This window comes from Dryobates pubescens, chromosome 19 (assembly GCF_014839835.1).
Source record: "Dryobates pubescens isolate bDryPub1 chromosome 19, bDryPub1.pri, whole genome shotgun sequence".
NCBI lineage: Eukaryota > Metazoa > Chordata > Aves > Piciformes > Picidae > Dryobates > Dryobates pubescens.
The window spans coordinates 21,956,615-21,979,464 of record NC_071630.1 but is presented as its reverse complement, the minus strand read 5'-3'; the positions used below and the strand labels follow the sequence as shown (position 1 = coordinate 21,979,464).

The 22,850-nt window shown below is 40.0% G+C and overlaps 1 protein-coding gene across 1 annotated transcript in view; it reads right to left on the bottom strand.

Moving 5' to 3' along the window:
* The window catches only part of SLC6A2 (solute carrier family 6 member 2), a 59,591-nt gene that overhangs the window by 15,400 nt on the left and 21,341 nt on the right, over nucleotides 1-22,850 (bottom strand). The window contains exons 2-8 of the mRNA XM_009899135.2: nucleotides 20,833-20,964; nucleotides 16,953-17,190; nucleotides 8,249-8,387; nucleotides 7,343-7,477; nucleotides 2,350-2,453; nucleotides 1,074-1,198; nucleotides 219-331 (exon numbers count right to left, since the gene is read on the bottom strand). Coding sequence (XP_009897437.2) covers nucleotides 219-331; nucleotides 1,074-1,198; nucleotides 2,350-2,453; nucleotides 7,343-7,477; nucleotides 8,249-8,387; nucleotides 16,953-17,190; nucleotides 20,833-20,964 — 986 coding nt within the window. The remainder of the gene's footprint in view (nucleotides 1-218; nucleotides 332-1,073; nucleotides 1,199-2,349; nucleotides 2,454-7,342; nucleotides 7,478-8,248; nucleotides 8,388-16,952; nucleotides 17,191-20,832; nucleotides 20,965-22,850) is intronic.

The window sequence follows — 22,850 nt, the reverse complement described above, 5'->3', positions numbered from 1 at the left end:
CCAATTTTTTTCCTAGGCCTCTTAAATATTGTGAGCCTTTAAATATACTGCCAGGGGTAATACTATTGGTATGTTGGCTGTGATGGTGAAAACAGTTGTGGGGAATGTACAGAATGTTTTATTTGAAATATAATAAATCCTCTGCTTAAGGTTGATACCTCTCCAGTTCAGATATAAGTAAAGGAAAAATGTCAAGGCTAAAATAAAAAAGTACTTACAGAACTGTCGATCCCAAGTGTGAGGAGCATGATAAAGAATACCACAGCCCAAAATGTAGATCCTGAAAGAGTTGAAATTGCCTCGGGATACAGGATGAAAACTAAACCAGCTCCTGAAATGGAAAAGAAAAAGTATTAATAAATGATGTTTCTTAGCTTCAGAAAAGTGTTATTTTAATAAGGTAAAAGTCAATTTAGCTATAATTTGAGTCCACCTCATACTGAGTAGCTGTCAAAACAAAATGTGCATTATACCAGAAATATATCCAAAATGCAGTAATCATCCAAAATAAGCTACTCATTACAGTTTTGTTTAACCAAAAAAAAAAACCCAAACCAAAAGGGAGAGAGAAATCTATTTTTTCCCCACTTCTAATAATGTTTTGGGGGATTCACAACCTTACTAGCTATTTTGATGTTGTTGCAAAGAAACCTTGTGGATATGGGCTCCAGTGTTTTGCAGGAGAGCTCTCAGATATGATGAGAGATACAGGAGCTCAAATTGAGTGACCTTTTAATAGTGAAAGGATTCTACAGCTAAGCTTACCACAGCCATCCAAAACAATAACCTATGGCAGCAAACAGCAATGCTTTCACAAGATACTGTATAGTGGTAAACACCTGCTGCAGAGGCCAAACTTGTGAGGGGCAAAATGATGGGGAACTTCAGTAGGTGAGGTGCATCAATACAATTCAGAATTCATTTTTCAGCAAGACTTTTACACACAGAGTTCTAGTTCCAAGTGAGTTAATTCAAGTAATTTCCATGAGATTTTCACATGCTTATTTGTACTCACATTGGCAAAGAAATGGTGGACAGAAAGGGCTAAACCTCCTATAAAATTCAATTCCTACCTTCAGTAGCTACATCCTCGATTTTAACTTTGTGCTCATGAGCCATGTAGCCCAGTATGGAGAAAATTGCAAATCCTGAGATGAAGCTTGTGACACAGTTTATGGTACTAGTCAGCAAAGCATCCCTAATGATGGAGAGAAGAACAGTACAGTGAAGAAAAAAAACCAAATGTGTTAAGAACTAGATGGGGATTTTCTTATAGCAACAGGAAGAAACTTGTGAAAATGCTGAATGTGCAATTATCCTGGTGATCAAAAGCTCAAATCAGCATACTGTGCTAGGGAAATGACCTACTTCCATTTGCTTTTTTGATTTAAAACTGAATTCTATTCAAAAAATCCACAAAGCTATAGCTAATATTAAAGAGTAATGTCATTATCCTAGTGGGTGGCTGTAACACAGCAAGAGTGTCCTGAAGTGACAGAGCTTTACTATTCATCAGTTGGTGTGAGCAGATAATATAGGGAGCTGCTGTGAGATTAATGCAAAACTATGTGCAGAAGATGATAAATGGCAGGGTTCTCAAACCTGGCAATATTACCTGCAACAAATAATCAGCACCTTAAATTTACTCAGGGCTAAGTTTGCTGAAGTCATCCAAAGGATTCCATGATTTTGGCTTTGGATCTGTTTAAAGGAATTCAAATCTATATATTTTCTTGTACCTTTTCACTTTAAGTTTTTTTTCCACCATCCTGCAGTTCACAATGTATTTATAATACATGTGCTTTCTGAATTTATATTTCATGGGAAAATTGAAAGTGATGCTTGTTTTCATTCCAAAATGGAATGTTAACAAAACTCGAGCGGCTCTGGTTGAATTTCCATGGCGGTGATTCAGCAAAACACTTACAAACTGACTTGATTTAAAGTGCATTTCTAAATTGGAGCTGAACATAAAATACCAGAAATGTTATCCCAAAGCACAGAAACACTTTTGGAAACTGGAATCCTTCTGCTTTTCATTCCTGGACCAATAAGATTTCATTCTGTGTTCACCGTTGCACTTAATGGTACTTTTGAAAGGCTAACACAAGTACAGTTTACACAGCTGTCTAAAGTGCAAACCTAATCCCATTCTGTTTTGCTGTACAGCAGATATCTTGGCAGGTTCAGTATGATGACGGTGTTTCAAGATTTGGGTTGGTTGCTATGTCTGCACAAGACTGATCATCATTAATAAATGACTGAAGATAACAAGATAGCTTAGTTCTTAATCCAGCTGCATTAAAATAGTAGCATTCTAAAGCAGTATGAAAGAACAGGCTGTCTTACCTGTAACAGTTGTTGTCAAACTTATTGTAACTGGCAAATGCGATTAAAACACCAAACCCAGCTCCTAAGGAGTAAAATATCTGAGTAGCTGCATCAATCCACACCTGCACAATGACACCAACATTATCAGTGTCAGTCCAAAAGATACATGCAAGAAGTGTACAGAACAGCTGTCTTTTGAAAAATTACTACCATTTATGCTTACGGGAGTGGAAGTGCTTCTCAGCCCCCATGAGACATCACAGGGAGCACAGTCATGGTCTGGAATGGCTTAACCTGAAATCCTAAGGGCCAAAGCAATGGGTGAGTTCTCAGTGCCTGCATTCTGCTACAGCAGTAGAGTGTGCCAGTTGGGTCTATATTTCTGAGCATTTACTGACTACTAAAATGTTTGCATGATTTTTCTTCTGGGTGACTGAAATACACTTGCAGTAGTTTTTGTTTGAAGTTAGTTTGGAATGTACAACTAGAAACCCAAAAATAGCTAATGGGTCAAGAGTAATGGGACATTTTCTTTCCCATAAGACAGCTTTCTTCATGGGACTGTTAGTATGCTTTGAATGATGCTTTCTTAATTCAGAAGCTGAAGAATGACTGACATGCTGTGAACAGACCTGTGTGGATCATCTATCACTTTCCTCCCAGGAGTTATTCCTGTGATAGTCACTGAATGTCAGTTTAGATGCAGTTTGGTCATTTCAAGGATTATTCCCTAGGGAACATAGGTTTTTAATACTGCAGCATTTTTGAGGTGACCCTTCAGCCAAACATCCACTCACTCAAGGTATGCAGACAGCAGTCAGGAGCAGTGCCACAGTGCTGGTTGCCTGAAAATAGCCTGCTCGGGCTAGTGAGGGTTTCACTTACACAGTTGTTACACAGAGGTATTTAAACAAATATATTCAACAAGGGTAATGAAGCCAATGGAGTGAATAACACTCAACATTACTCAAAAGGTGACCTGCAGTGTTTAATCTGCCACGTGCTCAAGACTATGAAAACCACTTAATCTCCTTCCATCTTTACAAGTCAGGTGCAGTCTATCTACTCAGCAGCAGCTTTCCAACAGACCTGAACTTAAGAGGTCCATCTGTATTGGGATTTAGTGCTAAGCTTTCACATTTGGCCCAGTGGTAAAAAATGGATTCACATGGCACTCTCTCTATGCTAGTGAGCTGGTTTTTTTCTGCATGTAGCTGATTGATGGTTTCAGGTACTGCCTACTAAGGGCTGTGAACCATTTATTGAACTCTGAATTTGTGGAGAAACTTAATTTTATGAGCCATTGAGAGTTAATTACTTGAAAGATAATATGAGGAACAATCTCTGTGTTTATTTCAAACCAGTGGATGATAAGCATTTTTTTTTTTAACTCAAATTGCAATTTATATGGGGCTTTTTGGTGTCATGGATTTCTTTTACTAAAGAACAAAACAGTCCTGTAAAATTAATTCCATGCTCATTCCTTTTATATGCTCAGTTATGTCAGAATCTTTGTGTGGAGATAGAGGATTGAGTTCTAATAGGGTTGTGCTCTCTGGAGAGTGTTTCTGTGGATGAGAGTGCAGGAGGGATGCAAAGTCATCTGTAATTTTTCTTGTTTTTTACAGCTTCTCATAACTGATGTTATTAATGAAGTTTCTGACATTTTCTTAGAAAAAAATTTTGCTTAAACTGTAGCTAAATCTCCATGCTGCTATCATAAGGTGATTTTAGTGGGTTTCTCTCTCTTCTGTGTCTTGCTGGTGTATGAGCTGTACAAGATGTACTCATACTTCTCCTTTCTTAGTATCTGAACACTGTTAAATGTGTGCTTAAGTCCTCTTGATTCAAATAAGAGGCTAGCATCTGCTGCTTACCAGGGGAGTTAAACATGTGCTTACATATCAGTTGAGTAAGTCTTGGCTCATAGTAGGTGATTAGGAAACAAACTGAGAAGATCAAGAGGAATGGAAAAAAAGAGCAGAAATGAAAAATTCCTTTAGAAGTAAGACTAAGTGCAAAAGATGCCTGTGTTACAACACAGCAGGATGTGAGAGTGGGGCTGATTGTTCTGCAGTTTCCCCCCATGTTTTCTGGTCATTTCAGCTGTATGGTTTCTGCTTGATGCACGGGCTAATGGATTTTATGGTTCAGGCTGGGGGCAGAGTGGCTGCAGAGCTCCCAAACAGAGAGGGACCTGGGGGTGCTGATTGACAGCTGCCTAAACATGAGCCATCAGTGTGCCCAGGAGGCCAAGAGGGCCGATGGCATCCTGGCCTGCATTAGGAATAGTGTGGCCAGCAGGAGCAGGGAGGTCATTGTGCCCCTGTACTCTGCATTGGTTAGGCCGCACCTTGAGTACTGTGTCCAGTTCTGGGCCCCTCAGTTTAGGAAGGGCATCGAGACACTTGAACGTGTCCAGAGAAGGGCAACAAGGCTGGGGAGAGGCCTTGAGCACAGCCCTGTGAGGAGAGCCTGAGGGAGCTGGGGTTGTTTAGCCTGGAGAAGAGGAGGCTCAGGGGTGACCTCATTGCTCTCTACAACTACCTGAAAGGTGGTTGTAGCCAGGAAGGGGTTGGTCTCTTCTCCCAGGCAACCAGCACCAGAACAAGAGGACACAGTCTCAAGCTGCACCAGGGGAGGTTTAGACTCGAGGTGAGGAGAAAGTTCTTCACTGAGCGAGTCGTTTGTCATTGGAATGTGCTGCCCAGGGAGGTGGTGGAGTCACCGTCCCTGGAGGTGTTCAAGAGGAGATTGGATGTGGCACTTGGTGCCATGGTCTAGTCATGAGGTCTGTGGTGACAGGTTGGACTCGATGATCCTCGAGGTCTCTTCCAGCCTTAGTGATACTGTGCGATATTGTCTTCACATGCAATCTTTCCAGCTTTCTTCATAGTGGTTTATGCTATTACAACTTCTGTACATGTTCTTTCTTGTGTACGTGGGCTTAAAGAATTACTGTTCTTTGTGAGGAGGAAACCTGGTGCACACCTCCAGATAGTATGCAATATTCAGGGAACTTATGAGGGTATATGAAAGAGCAAGAGTCTGATTTAACTCTGTATTTAATGCTGATCCTTTAGCTGAAGGGAAGTGCAGCTGCAGTTTCACACAGATGTTTCATGTATCCATTTGTACAGTGGAGATGAGTATTGTGACTTTGTAGCTCCTGGACTTTCAGCAAGTAACATAGCTAGGCATTGGTCTGGTTAAGAGATCCCCAACTGAGTATCTTTCTCTCCTTCTTATACACATACCCTGTGGATTCAAAACTGAGATGTCTCAGGGCTTGCTAACTGCTGTGCAGTATGAGGTAGACCTTGGCAGTGATCAGGATGCTCTAAGGTGTTTTAGAAGAGCAGGGGCAGGGGCCCTCTGTTGGTCATTACTGTTTGTAACTTAAAATATTTGTTTGCTTTATTCTTTGTTTGTGGAGAGAAGATTCATACATCAGAAAGATTCAGGGATGCACTGATGTAGAACGGAAGCAGTAGTGTAGTCTTTGGAAGCTGAGAGCAAAGATTAAACACAAGCTTATTGCAGCAGCAATAGGTATCCCAGCCTCTGAGCGGGAGAGAGCCTGATGTAACAGAGCAGTCTGTGCAACCTCTTACAAGTAATCTTCAGTCTTTTGTTTTTAATTTCTTTGGTTATTGTCTGACAAATACAGTTTAGAAACTGAATTTCAGGCTCATCCAAATGGCAGCTGCAGAATGTTAAGCCAAGGAGCAGTGCACAGAATATCCTCCCAGAAGCAGAAAGCATGATTATGGAGGCCTAGATTTTGAGGTGATGCAAGGTGGCACAGCTCCACAGACTTCTAGTTGTAAGTCACAAACAGTGATGACCAACAGAGGACCCTGCTACTGCTCTCCTAAAAAACCTTAGAGCATCCTGATTACTGTCAACAACAATTTGTGAAACTTAAGCACCTCCTTTGTTCACCCTTGTGCCCTTGTATTCATACTTATGCATAAAAGTGATCTACTGAGGTGGCTTCTTGGTGACAAACCTGGATGGAAGTCCCATATTTGAAGTTTGGTTTGTCAGTTCCAAAATAGTGTGAGATGGAGTCTGACTTCTGGTGATAACTTCTGTAGTTGAAGTTTCAAAAAATTTAGGATTGCAAAATCTCCAGTTACCAAATTTAGCATTACAAAGCCAAGGAAGAATTGTTCTGCCAGGAGTAGATAAAAAAGGATTGTATTCTCACACTGAGGTATTTTTAATAATTCAGGAAATTCAAGATAGGATGCATAGGAAATGTGTAGTACAACTATGTCCACACTACAGCCAGCTCTGAAAGCTGCAAGTATTCCAGATAGTCCATCTCTTTCTAGTAGAATGATGTTCTTGCTTTTCAGGTTTGTAATAATTTGTATGGCCTTTTGACCCCTCCACAGAGACACCACTGTGTGGTCAAGGATTTATGATAATTTTTTGAATACCACAGTGGTAAGATCTCTCTGGAGTTGTCACATCATTGTTCTGATAATTCCATGAGGTAGTGACTATACTTGTAGATCTTGCTTTTATAAGGGATAATGTAGTTCTTCTATCCAAACCAACTCCATTTGGGGAATATCTTGGAAGTAATGATATATTTAACGAGTTGCTGTATTTAATAACAACAACTTGCATCACTGTTAAATGACACCATGCAGTGTTTATGACTTTCAATATCAGCATAACACGGTGCTTCTAAAAATCTCATTCATGTGTAAGACCATGATTTGATGAGGTGAGTTAATCCTGATTTAGTAGATTTAGCAAGGCTTTCATAGGCCAGGACTTCTGTGCACTAGGTGAATTTCTGTGATACAAGCAGCTGGGGTCAGGCTGAGATAGTCCTGTTACAGTGTTGGGAAGTTAGACCATCAGGGCAATAGGCTAGCGCTTATGCTGAAGCAGAAATGTGGCCTATATAATTTAAGAAACTTGCTCTAATTTTCAGTTTTAATAACCCAACAGGCTTAATAACAAGGGAATGAGAGTGGAAGAGTACACTTACTGTGGCTTCTTTCAATCTTTTGAAATCTATGTGCAGGTATGCATTTATCCCATTGTATGCACCAGGCAGGGTTATTCCGTGTATCAACAAGACAAATAATACAACGTAAGGCAAAGTGGCTGTTATCCAAACAACCTGCAGACAACAGAGAGGTTAATCAGCTGTTACAGAAGATTTTTATAATGAGTGAAAAATGCATTGTCCCTGTCTTGAGTTTTTTCCATTTAGTTCAATGGCGAAGCTCTACAGGATGTGTTGGGGGAAAATCATGAGTTTTTCTGTACATATGTTTACAGGTACAAGACAGTCTTGACAGAAGAGTGCTTAGACATTACTGCTATGTATTAGACTGCTGATTTAGCTGTTCAACATATTATTTACTCAACAAGTGCAGTCACTGCCTGGTATTAGGTGATACAGTCATGGAAAATTACTAAAAGCTCTCAGATGTCTCCAACCCTAGAACTTCTTTTGAGGTGCCTTCTGAAGGATGTCAAAGTAATTTCCAATGACTTTCATCCGCTATGTCTCTTGCCATGGCATTTGATATCTAAACCAAAAGCATTTTAAACCATTGAAACCATAGTACATTTGGCTATGAAAAGGAGGCACGTTTAAGGCAATTTGCAGTCTTTCAAAATACCTTCTGGATGAGACTGATAATGTTGAATTGAACACCATATACTAATAAAACTTCCAGTTGGAACACCACAGAAGGAAAACTCGTAAATAAAGTCAAGGCTGAATTGGGATTGTGTATTTTTCACTGTACATATCTGAAGGCTTCTCACATGGTTTGGTCCCTGAGGATCCCTCAGAAGCAGACTTTTAGTCTCTTGCTTTCTAAAATTAGGCTTAAAGAAAACAAAGAATGCAGTTGAGATAGAAGGACAATATTAGCTCTACCTTTCCTGAAGTCTTCACACCTTTCCACAGACTAAAGAAAAGAATGATTACCACCACCAAGAGGCAGAGGGAAAGTTGCCAGCGAGGCAAGCCAAGGTCGTGGATTCCACGGCTTTCATGCAGGTGTAGAACTCCTCGCCTACATACCAGATACAAGGAAACAAAGTGTAGTTACTGGAGGGAAAAGGCTTTTCCATCTCTCGCCCTGTGGGCAGCAGGAATGGATGGTGACCTGCGGTCATAGTTACCCTACTGACACTACCAGCAGTTGGTGAAATTTGTTTTGTGAAGCCACGTGTCCTGCTTCTTCACACAACACCTTTATGGTCTCACTGGCCCATCAGTATCTGTTTAGCACCACAGTGTCATAATGATAGCCTTTTCTCCTCCACTGGAGGTGAATTGCTAACTTGTGGTTCTGTTATAGATCTACAGGATGCTGGCTCAGGGATTTAATTTCCTAGTATTGGACTGCCCAGCCAAATAAAATGGTCATGACCTTCCTCATCTCCTCTCCCTTCTCTGTCATCTTTTATTTGCTATGCACTGCTTGGGTAAAACAAAGTTGATCTCTGTTGGCTTCAATTGGTACCATGATAGTACAAACAAATTAACTCAAGGAAGCCCTTTTCACTGGAGGAGCTTGACGTGTTTTATGGAGGTAATGATATTTTAGAGACAGAAGTACTGGGTGTTTTTCCTGTGTAACTGCAGACATGTAGAGACAGAAGCCTGAGAAGTCTAATTCTAGCCCCACTGGCTGTCCCCATGCAATCTCTTTCTGGATAGATGGTGCTTTGGAAGCAACTTAAACAATTGTCATATCAAGTCAGATATAAGCGAGATAATGGAAGAAGTTCCCAGACAGGGCAAGCGTATGTCAACTTCAGTGGGGAAAACTGAAAAATATCACTGTACTATTTAAACTGTAGAAACATGCTGGGAAGATTGAGACCTCTTAGAACAATCCATCCAGTAATAGAAGAGAGTTGCATACAATTCCCTTTTGATCTCTTAAAGTATCAAGATATGATCAGCTAAGAATTTTAATAGTTGTTCTTCTCACATTTAATAAGGAACACTGTATTTTTGATCTGTTTCTATGATTAATTCCAGGCTGGATAAGATACTTGTAGAAAGCACCCTCCTAAATTAAGCAGCTGATCTGTCTCTGTCACATTATAAGGCTAAGAACAAGTGTCTGTGGCATATATTTAGGAATGTTCCCATTTAGAAGATGTAAGGTGAGTTTAACTCTTACTAGACAACAATATAGATGTATAACAACATAGCTGTTACTGTGGAAACAGTAAAACATAGAGGCAGGCTTCTTGATACCTCTTCTAAAACTCTAATTAAATGTGAAAAAGTAGCTGGGACTCATTCAACTTTTGCTAAGATTGTGAATGAAAGCTACTTGTATTTAATAAAGTAAAATTTGCCAGAGGATCCAGAGGTGTGAGTGAATCCTGAGTGGGGATGCTTGATTCCCTTTTAAACTTGGCAGTTTGGGCAATGGTAAGTATAGCCAGAAAAACTTCACATGTTTCTGATCAGAACATTTGTCCTGGATTTTGGGAGGCTTTTGGCAGACTGTACTGTGAGCAATTCAGAACATACTCTTTATGGAAGTGGTGAGTGTTTGAGTGTACACAGGGAACCAAACCGAAGGGAAAAGCAATGCCAAAGGTCGTGATCTGAAAATTGCTCTGTCTTGTTCACTCCAGAACATTTAATACATAGACAGAAAAGAGGAAACAAGACTTTCATGTCTGGAAGTCTCCTACACTTTTTTGTCAGTCTGGTACTTTCAAAGGAGCCTTTTGTATTATTCATTCCCTAGTCAGATTTACTGCATTGGATTTTGGAAGTTTAGAAGGCTTTCTACAAACAGATCAGTTTAAAGGTCTTGGAGTAGGCTTTGGGTTTCTACTCCCAAATCAATGACAATTTTGTTTCAATCAAGATATGGTTACAGGCTCATTCTTTCTCTTCTTATGAAACACAAAAGTTACTTGCGTCAATTTTATATGCTCAACAGGAAGATGTCTTTCATTCAAACAATTTTTAGATGTGTTGTAACAGATCTCTTCAGGTTGCAAAAACATTATCAACTTGTCAGGAAGTTACTATGCTAATTAACAAATGCCTTTAGTTAACATATTAAGTACTTCCAAGAATTTTGAAGTATTTCTAGAAGTTAGCAGTCACTTTTATGGGATCAGCCCCAAATGGCTTGAATATCTACAAATTGGCTAAGATAAAAATAGCGGTAGTCCTGGTCTCCTGAGCTCAATCCCCTCTTCTGGTAGTTTTTTATGACTTAAAACTTAATGCAAATTGTAGCTGGAAGATGCTGAAAGGACTGTCAGTTTACACAGTGTGCAATCTATAGAAATTAAATTACAGACTCAATTTAGAAGGCAATTTGAATCATGATAATTGTGCCTAATTAAAAGGCTCTCCTACCTGCATCTCATGTGCTGTATGTTTGGGCAACTGGAGTTCAGCTGTCATTGCTGCCAGTTCCCTTCAGAGGATGAGATGGATTGATTTATTTCTCAGTAAAAGCTCAGGCTGTCTGCATTAAGCAGTAGTGGATGGAATTCTTTTTGCACAGTTTTCTAGGCTCCAGGTATTTTTGCTTTGGGTACAGCTCTGCTTAAATTCAGCTGTTATGCTCCATGGAAGTTTTTGTCCATAATATTTATATCTACAGCTGTTTGGGGCAGAGTTTGTGGTGCCAACCCTGCAGACCTGTGCTGGCTCCGTGCAGATGGAGCACCAGTGTCTCCTTGCTGTGAGGTAGCAGAGTAGCTTCCCCATGAAGTCAGACAAATTCATCAGGGTTAGCCTGGCTCACACCTAGCTCTGACATATGTACAGCTGCTGTTTGAGCTGCTTGGGTACCTGTGGGTTCTTTATAAAGTGCATTGATGGTGGCAAGCCAGCTGAGGTGCACTGCAGACCTCTTCCCCATCTGAAGTGCTGAACGTGCTTCAGAGGCGTGTCAGGGACTCTGCACCAGCCACCTTGGGTTAACCTGGACATACTGACTCCAGGTTTGTTAGATGCTGCATTGTCTTTTGCCAACATCGTTGTGGTTTGGATTTTCCTGTTCAGATATTTCAGCTCCCTCTTGTGTTGGAGAGTGGACTTCAAACTAGATTTTGGGTATCACGCATAGAAAGGTAATTTCCCAGTGACACCCTGGCTAGCCTATAATAAATTACTTGTACTGAATGAAACAGTTTTTCTTTTTGGGTCTTGATAATCCTGAAATTATATGTGGCCACTAAATCTTTCATTCACTGAGGATGTTTAACTTAACTCACTGAAGTTGCTTATTTCTCCCATTAGCCTTAGTCATTCTGACCTCCTCTGCTGGCTGTGCCACACTTGAGCACGTTCAAGCCTGCACAGCACTCATGAAAAGATTTTTCAAAATTTGCTTTTAAACCCACTGTAATGAGACCTGCAATTACAGACCTAATGAATACTGAACTCTGAATAATGTGTGTTTGAAGATACATGGCAGAATACATAGAGCACATGTGGTCCCTACTGCCCCATCCCTTAGTCAGCAAGTTACATAGTCCTTCCAGCAGCATTCTCAATGGATCAGGTGCTGTCCTAAACAGGAGCATCATGGAAGAAGAACTCCAGCCTCTCCAAAGAAGCTGCTGAGCTTTCAGAAGTTTTACTGGTTTCAGAAGAGCTGTACAAAAGGCACAAAGTTGCTGTAAGAGAAGTCCACCATAGGAACAGGTCCCTGTTCCACAAGCTGAGGCCCACTGACACATTAAAACGAGGGCTCACTTTATGGTTTGACATATTTAATATTGTTGGGTCCTTTACACAATGAGGTTAAGGTTGTAACCTTTTCACAGAATAATTGCTAGAGGTGATAGCTTTGGATGAGCAAACACTTTGCCTACAAGAAGCAACACATAAAACACTAGTGGTGATACTGTGCTGATATTACAGTGTTGTAGAGAATGCTACAGGTGCATACAAGTAAATTGGTATTTAGGTGCGGGTGACATCTTTACTGGCTTTGCCTCAACCAGTCTGTGCAGGGGGTATGCTTCTGATTGCCAGGTGTTAAAATGCAAGGTAATAAAAGGAGAGATGCTGCTGAACTGACCTCAGTGGCTGTAGCTACTGCTCAGAGCTTAGTCCCACTACCTTGCTACACAGGGTTCTGTGTGTAAAAATAAGCAGTTAAAAATTCCTCCTCCAAGTTAGCACAGAGCAAGCCAGTTGCATAATGTGCAGCTCCTGACATTTGCAGTATCTCATAACGTCCCTCTGCAAATTTTAAGTTGGCAAAGTCATTCTCCCAGTCTTCTGGATGGGCTACACAATAACATGTTGTGGTTTAGGAATAATTCCATTAAGCTCCCCAATACCCAGGAACATGTGTGCACACTTACGTGGATTGACTTTCACTGTACTTGCACTTAATTTCTTTCCATGTAAGTAAGTAAATAGTCAACAGATGTGAAGATGTGAGCATAACTGACTAGTAAATTTCAAAGCTGCACAGGTAGGTATTTGTGGAATAGCTGGTTTTATTTTGTGCACAGAAACAATTGGCTAGATCTCTATGAAGATACACAGATGACTTATGCAACTTCATACCTGTAGAAACATCTGCCAATACAAGAGTAAATACAGAATGTATAGGGATGCAAATGTATTAGTCTCATTAGTCTCAGATTATAGATATGTCAACAATGTACCTAAACACTTTCTCACTATGCCTGTGCAGTTAATATGAAATTGATACCTAAAGCAGCTTTTTCATTGCTGTTTCAGCAGTGTGGCTATAAAGTACCCACAGAAGGTATTTAATAGCGTGCCTGATTCTAAGCCTGCTGAAATTGGAGGGGTTCTTCTGTTGTGTTCAGGGAGTTTCCTGGAGGTGGGGGTACAGAACTTCACCAGAGTTGTTAGTCTTTAATTGTGTGATCACAGTGGAGACACACAGATGACTGCTATGCAACTTCAGACCTGTCAGAAACATCTGAAAACTTCTCTTTCAATTAAGATGCAGAAGATGAATAAGTCCAGATGTCAGGAAAGGTTCTTAATTTCTTGCTGTTCACAGCTCTCTAATTGGTTTATAGGATGTGAGTGTTGTGTGAAAAAGCATCTTAAAGAAGCTTCAGATGTATTCAGTGGAAGTTTGTTGTCCAGCAAAGTGGTGTAACATTGGGAACTTGTGATCATGTTTATCCTGAGCTTAGAATCTTTTCTTACTAGATGCAAAGTATAGGGCTATTCACTCTCTTTAGTTCTTGTTACCTCATTTGGTTTTTATAAGCATTTATAGGTACCTATTTATGCTCTCTTTTAAAGAGGTGTTTTCTTTCTTTTGTGAGAAATTGTTTCACAGATTGTTTATGAGGGTAGGTGTCTGCATCTTCCTTTGGAACATGTAGTATTAATCAATCCATTTGATGTGTTACTGAATTATGTAGACCCATTGGTCTGTGATGGTATTTCTGGTGAAGACTTGCACTCTGAAGTACAAGCCTATGAGTTTAAGGAAGAGGTCTTTGCTGTATAGAGTGAGGTTTTCCAGGGTATTCTTGGTTCACACAATTCTCATACATTTATGTTTATAAATATAATAGATGTAGACTGTTGGGAGTGAACATTGTCTTTATTCCTTGTTCTTAGATAGCTTTGTGCAGTTGTGTGTTTAATTCCAAACCCCTGAGGAGGGATGTAACTAAAGTGATGCATGTCTCCAAGGAAATGTGGCACGAACATTTGATTGCTTAACTGGATTTCTCTTTTGACTCACTATTACTAGCAGAAGGGCAGCAGTTGTTATCAGACTTTGGAGTACTTGCTTTGCTGAGTTTACAGTGTACAAATACTTAATAATTGACTTTAACCATCTCTAATGAAGTACTTCAGAGCTTCCTGTGTAACTCTCCTGTTGATGTCAGTAGCACCTTCACCTGAATTAAACCTGAGTGACTGAAATCAGACTTAATAAAACAAAACACTGTAGAAAGCCTAAGTGTAGAACTACTTCAACCTGACTTATTTCCCAGCTCTTAAGGCTTGAAAACAAGCCAAATGTTTGTTGAAGTCTGCCTGTCACTGCCTTGGCATCAAAATTACAATTTCAAGTGATTTCTTCCAAGTCTGAGGCTTAGAGGTTACTCCCTGCTTTCCTTCCTTGCCAGCTGAAAGAGTTGGCCAAGATTCCTAGCAAGTCTTCCCTTCTCTCAGTCAGATGGTAAATGGTGAGAATCAGCGTACTACTTTTGAAGTTAGAGGTGCCTTTCTTGGAGTCTTAGATCGCCTATCGCGTATACAGAACTCCCACTGCTTCCTACAGTTTATTCCTGTGCTAGTGGAGATAGAGTCAGCTCTGGCAGCTGTATGGTTTTAGTAAATGACCTACTCTAAACACAGTCAGCTTTGTGTGAAGGAATCAAGTTCCAGAGAGTAGTATCTCCTCCTCTGAAGGGTAACTACACCTCCTTTTGCTTTTGGCCTGCTTTGGAAGTACCTCTTCATTCTCCAACTGCAAAAGAGGTGTTTGTCATTTCCTGTCTCCCTGCCCACCAGAAGGCAAAAGTTTGCATATGTTTTTGATGTAAATATACATCTAGAGAACCATGTTCAAGCTGTACCACTTCCCATGTAGTCTTGAGGCTGAAGACTTCAGTGCTTTAAGGAATTTTCCATACATTTCAGTGTATCCCAGTAACCTAAAGCCACAAATTCTTGTCACACTAGTTACTGTAACTAAAAACACCACCTCAAATATGCCAAATTGGATGGTCTTCCATATGCCTTGGTAGTACTGAGGAGAATAATAGAACTTATTGTCACTTCCACTGGCAAAATCACTCGCTTTCTGTGATATTCTTACAGTAGGTGCCAGTGATGTTGCTGTTTGAAGTCCCTGTTTTAATAATGCTAATTATCATGTCTTGTGTCAGTGCAGACGTTGGGCTTATGTAGCTATCCCACTGAAGTTTGAGTGGCAAAGCTTGATTTCCTTCTGGTATAAAAGCAGCTGCTCTACTTCCTTGTTTTTCTGTATAACTGATCAAAGCTCAAAATCTGAAATCTGCCATACAAGTTTGGTTCCACACCTGAGCTGTACAGCTGGACTTGGTGAGTGAACCCAATTATTGGGTAAGTGAACATAATGCCCCTTGTGAATCCCTGGTTTTACAGCTGGGAAAACAGATGTTACAGATGATGTGAGTGGTTATTCTTCTAATTGTTTGCAATATAATTGAGTTGCTAGTAAGTACAGGACTTGGGGACTGAATTACAGCCTCAAAATTCAGGAATCAAAGTGTAATGAAGTGTCAGATTCCCTTTTTATTCTTACTTTCTGAAACCTACACCTTGAATCTATTTTGTGGTTAGGAAAGAGCTCTGATATTCCAAGTTTTAGTGTACAGACAGAATCACAAATTGAGTTGTTCCCCAGATCAGTGGAACTAAATCAAAACATTGATTCTATCACAGTCTCACCCAGTACATAGTCAAAATCATACTCTGAGCATGACATGGTAATGGAAAATGTGTACAGCCACTTTAAAATCATCAAGGAGCAAAGTAAGAACATGAGAGACTACATTTTGCTTTACAAAGGCTTAAAGCACAAGGACATTTTAAAGACAACCTTTTTCTTTAACTGTATGCATATATATAGCCTTTTGCTATAAATGATCTATCTTTACATTTGTGTTACAAACACATATATATTGTCTCTGTCAGGGCAGTAGATGGCCTAGCTCTCATGATTTACCATTGTAATGAGTTCCATTGAACTCACTGCCCCTTACTGTTGTCAAAGCACTGAGTGTGGTTTACCCAAACCCCTGATACCAGTTTGTGTATCGCTACTCACCTTTCACTGGGCTGTTTTTGAGGAGAAGTAGCAACCACAAATGTTGCAGTGGTATAAACACAGACCTCATGATCCCTACTGTAGGCAAGTGTGGCAAGTGTGTGCCCTGATAGTCTTCTATTCCCAACACAGAAATCTTAGTTGACTATTCAGATCAAGTCGACAGCTGATTCAATTAGCCTGATGCCCATCCTCCTTTCTTTATTCTAACAAAATCCCATTTTCTTAGGGAGGTCTGTAAAGTAACTACTGATACACAGATCTTTGCAGATCAATTGTCAATTTGAGTTTTGATTCCAAGTGTTTGATTTGAGTGTGCCTTTGCCTGTCTTGGCCCATAATGCAGAATGCTCTTTTGCTTAGGAATTAGGAAAAGCCCATCTTTCTAGAACTGAGGTGCTCTCCTCCTGCTCAGTGCTTCATCTCACTTCATTGAAGTATTGAAGCAGCTGAGCAAACAGAAGTCTACTTTGAGGTACCTTGCAGGTGAAGAAACAGGTCAAGTCTGTTGAACAAATGATTGTTTTAAAGCCTTAAAGTCTTCTCAGTGTGGCATGCAGACATCTTTGCCAGAACATTGCTGAGTTTCCTTGCTGGCAAAATTTGTGCAAGCCAGAGAGATACATCAGGGAAGATTTATGTTTTTTGTCCAATTCTGTTTTCCTCAGTGGCAAATTACAACTGCATTTTAACCTTAGGCTTTTGATGCCTGTTCTAGAGGTTGCATGCTAAGTGATTTTACTGTCCAGAGGAAACACACTTAGACAAAATATTTGGAATAAATAGCAAAGTTAAGTCAACACTTACTCATAAAATTCAGCTGCAGGAGTGAGCTTGTACTTGGAGTATTTGGTACCGTTGCCAAGCACTGATGCATTGAAGAGTTTGGGATCTGTACAGTTTGGACTGTTCCAACTGTTGTGGCAGTTTGTCCAAGGGAGTTCAAATGTGAATGATGAAAATAGATAATACAGAGACCAAGCTATGATAACATTGTAGTAGAAGCCCACGTAGAGAGCTATGAGTATCACTGCATAGCCTACACCTAAAGACAAAGGAAAAGTAGATTATGTGTTGCTTTAGGTGCAACAGTATATGCAAACACTTCAGTTGAACTCAACCATACATAGCTGCAAGTTTTCCTTCACTGGTCTGAAGATCTAAAATAATATTTGACATTCACATATGCAAATGCAGACACAATCATTGGCCTTCAAGTAAAAGAATAAGATAACATATTACTGATTTTGGAAAATGACTGTCTTTTAGCAAATCCAGTTGTTTGCCAGAGAAAGAAATGAGTGCAATGTCGATATTTGCTCATGTCCAATTCCATTGCTCATTTACTTCCAATGCAGAAGACTGCAAGCCCATGTTAGGAGTGGAACTCACTTCATCTTCATAATGTCACAATCCTTGGCAACTTTTCTTGGAAAAGTAAAGCTCAAGACTTAAGTGAAGTTTCCCTGTGGCTCACGTTCCCACCCTGAGCTAGTTTGGAACAGACAGCAATCCCTCTCCTGTTTCTTTCGCATTGTGACTCCCAGACTGGCTTCCATCAGCATGTAAATAGGTCCAGAACACACATTAAACAGTCTATGCTTTTCCCCTTAAGGGCTCCAAGTGGTTGCTTGGCATGCCAGTAAACCTTGGTGAATATTGAGCTTGGGGCTGAACTGTATGTGGACCTTCAGACCACTTTATAGTCTCCACAGGATTACAGAATCCCCACTGTAAGCATTTTCTTTTGATTTTGAATGTTTGGTTTGTAGTTTTGTCTACTCCCAAGTGTGCTTGGAGGGTCTCTTTAAGGAGTGTGTGTTCTTCTCATGAAAATGGACACTTTTCAGTGGTTTGGGACAAAGCTTTGGTACTATGTCAGAGCATAACATAAGTTTGTTGTCTGAATTGTTTAGGAAGCTTGCTTTCCCTTGGCTTTTATCATCTTCCTTCATTCTGTGCAATATTATTCTCTGAATCCTACCCCAGAATTGTATGTATTGAATACGAAGTAAATATTACAGCTGTTTTGTGACTGAAATCACTGTACTGTCCCAGCAGGCACCTAGGAGTAAACATTTGCCTCTAATTTTCTTCAGATTGTTATTTTTTTTAGGCCTAACAGTGGGATATTCTGGGCTTTCATATTTCTTGATAAAGCAGGGAAGTGGCACACACTTGATTTAAAATTTGCATAAGGATCAGATGCTGACCCTGAAGAAGCTGGCAGTTCAGAGACTGCTGCATACACCAAAGCCTCTTCAGGAGGCTTTTAATACGTAGACCTGTTTGCTCAATCCTAACAAAGGATTGTGAAAGTAAAGGTAAAACTTCACCTTTAAATTCTTGGGGCTTATATGAATCCAATACATCTATCACTAGAATTTGAGTGTTAATTATGATCAGTAGAGTGGAGCAGAGGAGAGAATCACCCACGGGGCTAATTCTTAAATATTAATGTGAGTGTTGAAATAAGTACAAACAACTGAATGTTGCTCTGAAATTCAAAAAGCAGTTGTGAAACTTCTCCAATTGAAGAGGGCAATGATAGCTATTTAATACCAGGATTAAAACATACTGGATCAAGGGTATCTTAAATGTCACTGCTCTGAAGTCATAAGAATGTTCAGGAATTAATTTGCTTTCCTGTTTCTAAGTCTAGCTTTTCTTTAAAAGAAATGCTGCACCACCCACTCAAAAACAGAGCCTGCAAAGTGCAGGGATGGAGACAGACTGCATTGCAAAGGTTACAGAGTGTATTTTTAATTGCATGAGAGCATCTCATTGGAGGTAGAGCCCTTAGAGTTCACTGCAATAATATTCATAGCTAAAATTAGTCCTATAGTGCTGTTCATTTAGAGACACTGTTATAAATCTGTGTAGCCTGTGTACTTCTCACTTGAGTGAGATGTTTATCCTAGAAATTACTTAAAAGAATTAGCAGTGAAATACATTTGTGTATTATCAGAAGACTTGCCCAAAACTTTAGAAGTGCTGAGTTTATTCTAGCACTGAGGTGCAAATACAACTCAATGCCTATTACTGTTTGAGAATCAAATAACTTATGCTAGTCTACATCCTAGTAATAAGAACACTTAAAAATCAACAGTAATGTATGTTTAGTCCACCTTGAAAATGTCAGCTTAAAAACACAGCTGGAATGTCAACAAGAGTATACATGAAATAAATTCTGTTTTCCTTTCATCTTTTCAATCCCGAAGTCAACAGATAGAACACCTCCGAGCACAGTGGTATTTGGCTCAAACACTGAGATCCTTCAGGTCTAATTTTTGCAGTTAGATTTCAAAACCCTCGTTACCATCCAAAGGTATTAACTGCTACCAGCAGGAATTCTGATAGAGCAAGGGTCTTCAGCTTCTGGGGTGCTAGGATGAATTCTGTCTCCCGAAGGGATTATGAAAGGGTTAGGTAAATCTGTGTGGCTGGCACATATTCTATAAAAGCTTGCTTATTTTTTATTACAGCTCTAATTTTCTGTGAGCTTTAGGTTTGACTGATTAAAAAAAACCCCAAGCATGCAGTTTTCTTGTTCTGCAGCACTAGCCTCCTTGAAGAGGAAAACTGTATTTTGAGAAAGAAGGCTAACATTTACTCAGTGTAACCTATATCCAAGCGCTGGATCTGCCGAGTTTGGATTGCTGGTGTTAAGCTCCTCAGCTTTTGACAGTGGTGGGATGGACATGATCTGAATTTTAAGCTTCTACATTCAGCTAAGCTTGACTGGTTTAATTTCAGATAGCTCTGTGTTGAAAAGGCTGCTACCTAAGATTTTTAGGTACAGTCTGGTGAAGATATAAGGGAATTTACAGTTTTTGCTGGTAAGCAATGCTTAGGAAAATTCTTGAGGCTCCTTAACAAATACTTGTTTCATGTACAGAAAGCATATGGCCTCTCTCAGCCAGGGAGATCCCTTTTATCCCTGATGTACCAAGCACACTGATCCAAACACCTAACCTCACCTATTTCTTTCCTGCGAAATGATAGCAACTCAGTGCACACGACACCACCCCACAGTTTTTTATTCAGTGATGCTGGAGAGTTAACTCTAGTTGAAAACACTCAAGAGTAATAATAATGTTCATGTTTTAATAAGTGCTTTTCATTGCTGGATTAAAAAGCCACTTTACAAAATCAGAATCATTGCCCCCATTTCATAGGCAGGAAAACCGAGCTAAGGATCCACAGATAACTTGTGTGTTGTTCAAGTCTAGTGGCTGAACTGTAGGCTTTACCACTCCATTTTAGTGTTCTAGCTGCTGTGGTACGCTGACATCTGCAGAGAAACACCACACAATAAACTGGAGTCAGTGGTTTTCTTAGTCCCTGGGGACTGAACTGACCTGGATGGGATTTGGGGTTTCTAAATGTTTTGTATTGTCAACTCTTTGCACTACCTAGAGATACCCAGTTCCTCAGAGTCCCCAGTATCCAGGGGAAAGGGAGGACAGGGATAAACTGCTCCTGCATGTTGCTCTTTGCACTCAGCAATTACCCTGAAGATGATTTATGTGGCTTTTCCATGTTGTGGTCCAAAAAGATTTCTGGTTTCAGGGGTTGTGGAAAGGTCACCAAATACCATACTGTCTGTAGAAATATTTGAGACCTTTGTTTGTGATTGTGTTTGGCACCCTCACTGTGATATTCAAGTGAGCAGAGGGATACTTACCTTTGAAAACTGGGCAGATTTTCCACACAGTGGCAGCCCCTTCTCGGTTATATTGGCCCAGTGCTAATTCCATGTAGAACAGGGGCATTCCAGCAATGATTAAGAAGAGAATATAGGGAATAAGAAAAGCACCTGGAAAGAGAATAGTTAGACGTTGTAATCTATGTTTGGGCAATGTTTTGCTTTCCCTGTTACTTACTTACACTGGCTAAAGACAAAGCCTCTGCCTTTGGGAGGTAAAAAGGAGGTACCAGCAGGGAAGAACCCATGGTCTCTTGTCCCTTCGCTGTGTTGTTGTTAAGATCTCACAGACAGAACCCCTGAAATGAGCTGCAGACCTTGTTTGTTGGGTTTGTGTCTGGTGGGGTTTTGGTAGCTCCTGTTTCCCCCTAATGTTTCCCCTCTGCTGTGTGGCTTCAAAGGGAAATCAAAGTGTCCCTGCAAATTAATTCCTAACTGCAGAAGAAAAGATGCCGAAGACACTTGCAGAGCTGAAAGGGAATGGGGCTGTGAAAACTTGGAAGTGTGGGGGGGTTATTTTTATTTAATTTTATTTAGTATAGTATGTTCAAAAGAGAGCATAGAGGCCAGCAACAGAAGAAAGAAAATGTAATGTGAGTTCCTGTAAGTGTGTGTCTGCAGGTACCTCTGGCTTGAAAATGGTGTGGGGATTCCATGGCACATTTGGGGGGTTTGTTGTAAGAAGTTCCCTTATTCTTATGAAATGTGTTAGACTGACACACCCCTTTCCAACCTAGTGATACTCAGTGCCATGAATGTGGAATATGTACTAGGTTACTCTCTTAGGCCCCAGTACAGCATCCTCGTATTACAGCGGGATGGTGCTAGGCTTGCTTTGACCTTTCTGGCATACATAACTTCACTTGATTGAGGATTCCTCTGTGAGTTCATGCCAGGGAAACTGTCACCTGTGGAAAAAATCCTGATGTGTTGATGCCACTATCAAAGAGTACTGCCAAGCAAAATACAAAAGGATCATCTAATGTAGAAACTATCTGAAATTGTAGTTATTTTACATGATCCATGTCACAGAAAAGACTCCTGTAGTGTATGGCTGCATATGATACTGTAAAACAATTATAGTTGGTGTTGTGTTTAATGAATGCTTTGTTAGTCCTCTGCTTTATAGTACCTCTGTGAAATGTAGCTTTTATCTTACTGTGTAGCATACTTGGTCCAGAAGAGTCAAATTCATCTAAAATTCATCTAAATTGTCTGTATAAAAAATGATTAGGTTGGTTTGATAAATCAGGAGCTTACAGAGTAACTGCATATGCTGAATAACCAACTGCTGTCCTTAGGAGTTATGTATGAAAAGAAACTATATTGTGAAAATCATGGTTAAATTACTCGGCAAAAGAAAGCAGCAGGTGTCTATTTCTCCCAAAAGCAACCAGTAGGAGCTCTTGCAAACCTGGAAAATCTGCTCTCCTGGTTCAGTAATTTGAAAACTTCCCTTGGAAAAGGAAGCAGTTTAGTGCTGCTTCTCAATGTATAAATGAGGAGAAGGGGTGTGTTATCTATAAATGTATAGAAGCTAAAAGTATGCCTGTAGCTATCTATAACATGCCAGTTAGCACAACAAACTGCATACCTAAAAAGTGCTTCTGAAACTAATGTTGTGCTTCTAAAAGTCTGAATATTTGTTGCACCTTTAACCTTCCATGTTAGCTTCTCACAGATATTAGTAGTGTAAGCTGCCTAGCATGGCAGAGGGGGGATTTTGACCATATACTAGAGAATATGAACAGAAAAACAAACTGTTCTCTTAGTCATGCCACAAATCCACTTCTGAAAGTAACATGCTGTAACATAATGGTGAGGATAATGTAGTCAGAGTTAAGTCCTAAGTTTAGGTATTTCAAAGTTGAAATTTTGCAATGAAACAGCCACAAGATATAGCAACAGAAATAAAGAACAGCTTAAAGCTTTGAGAATGTATCCTAAAAGCTGGAATGTATTGGCTGAGGACAAGGATCTTCTTACTCACCATGTTT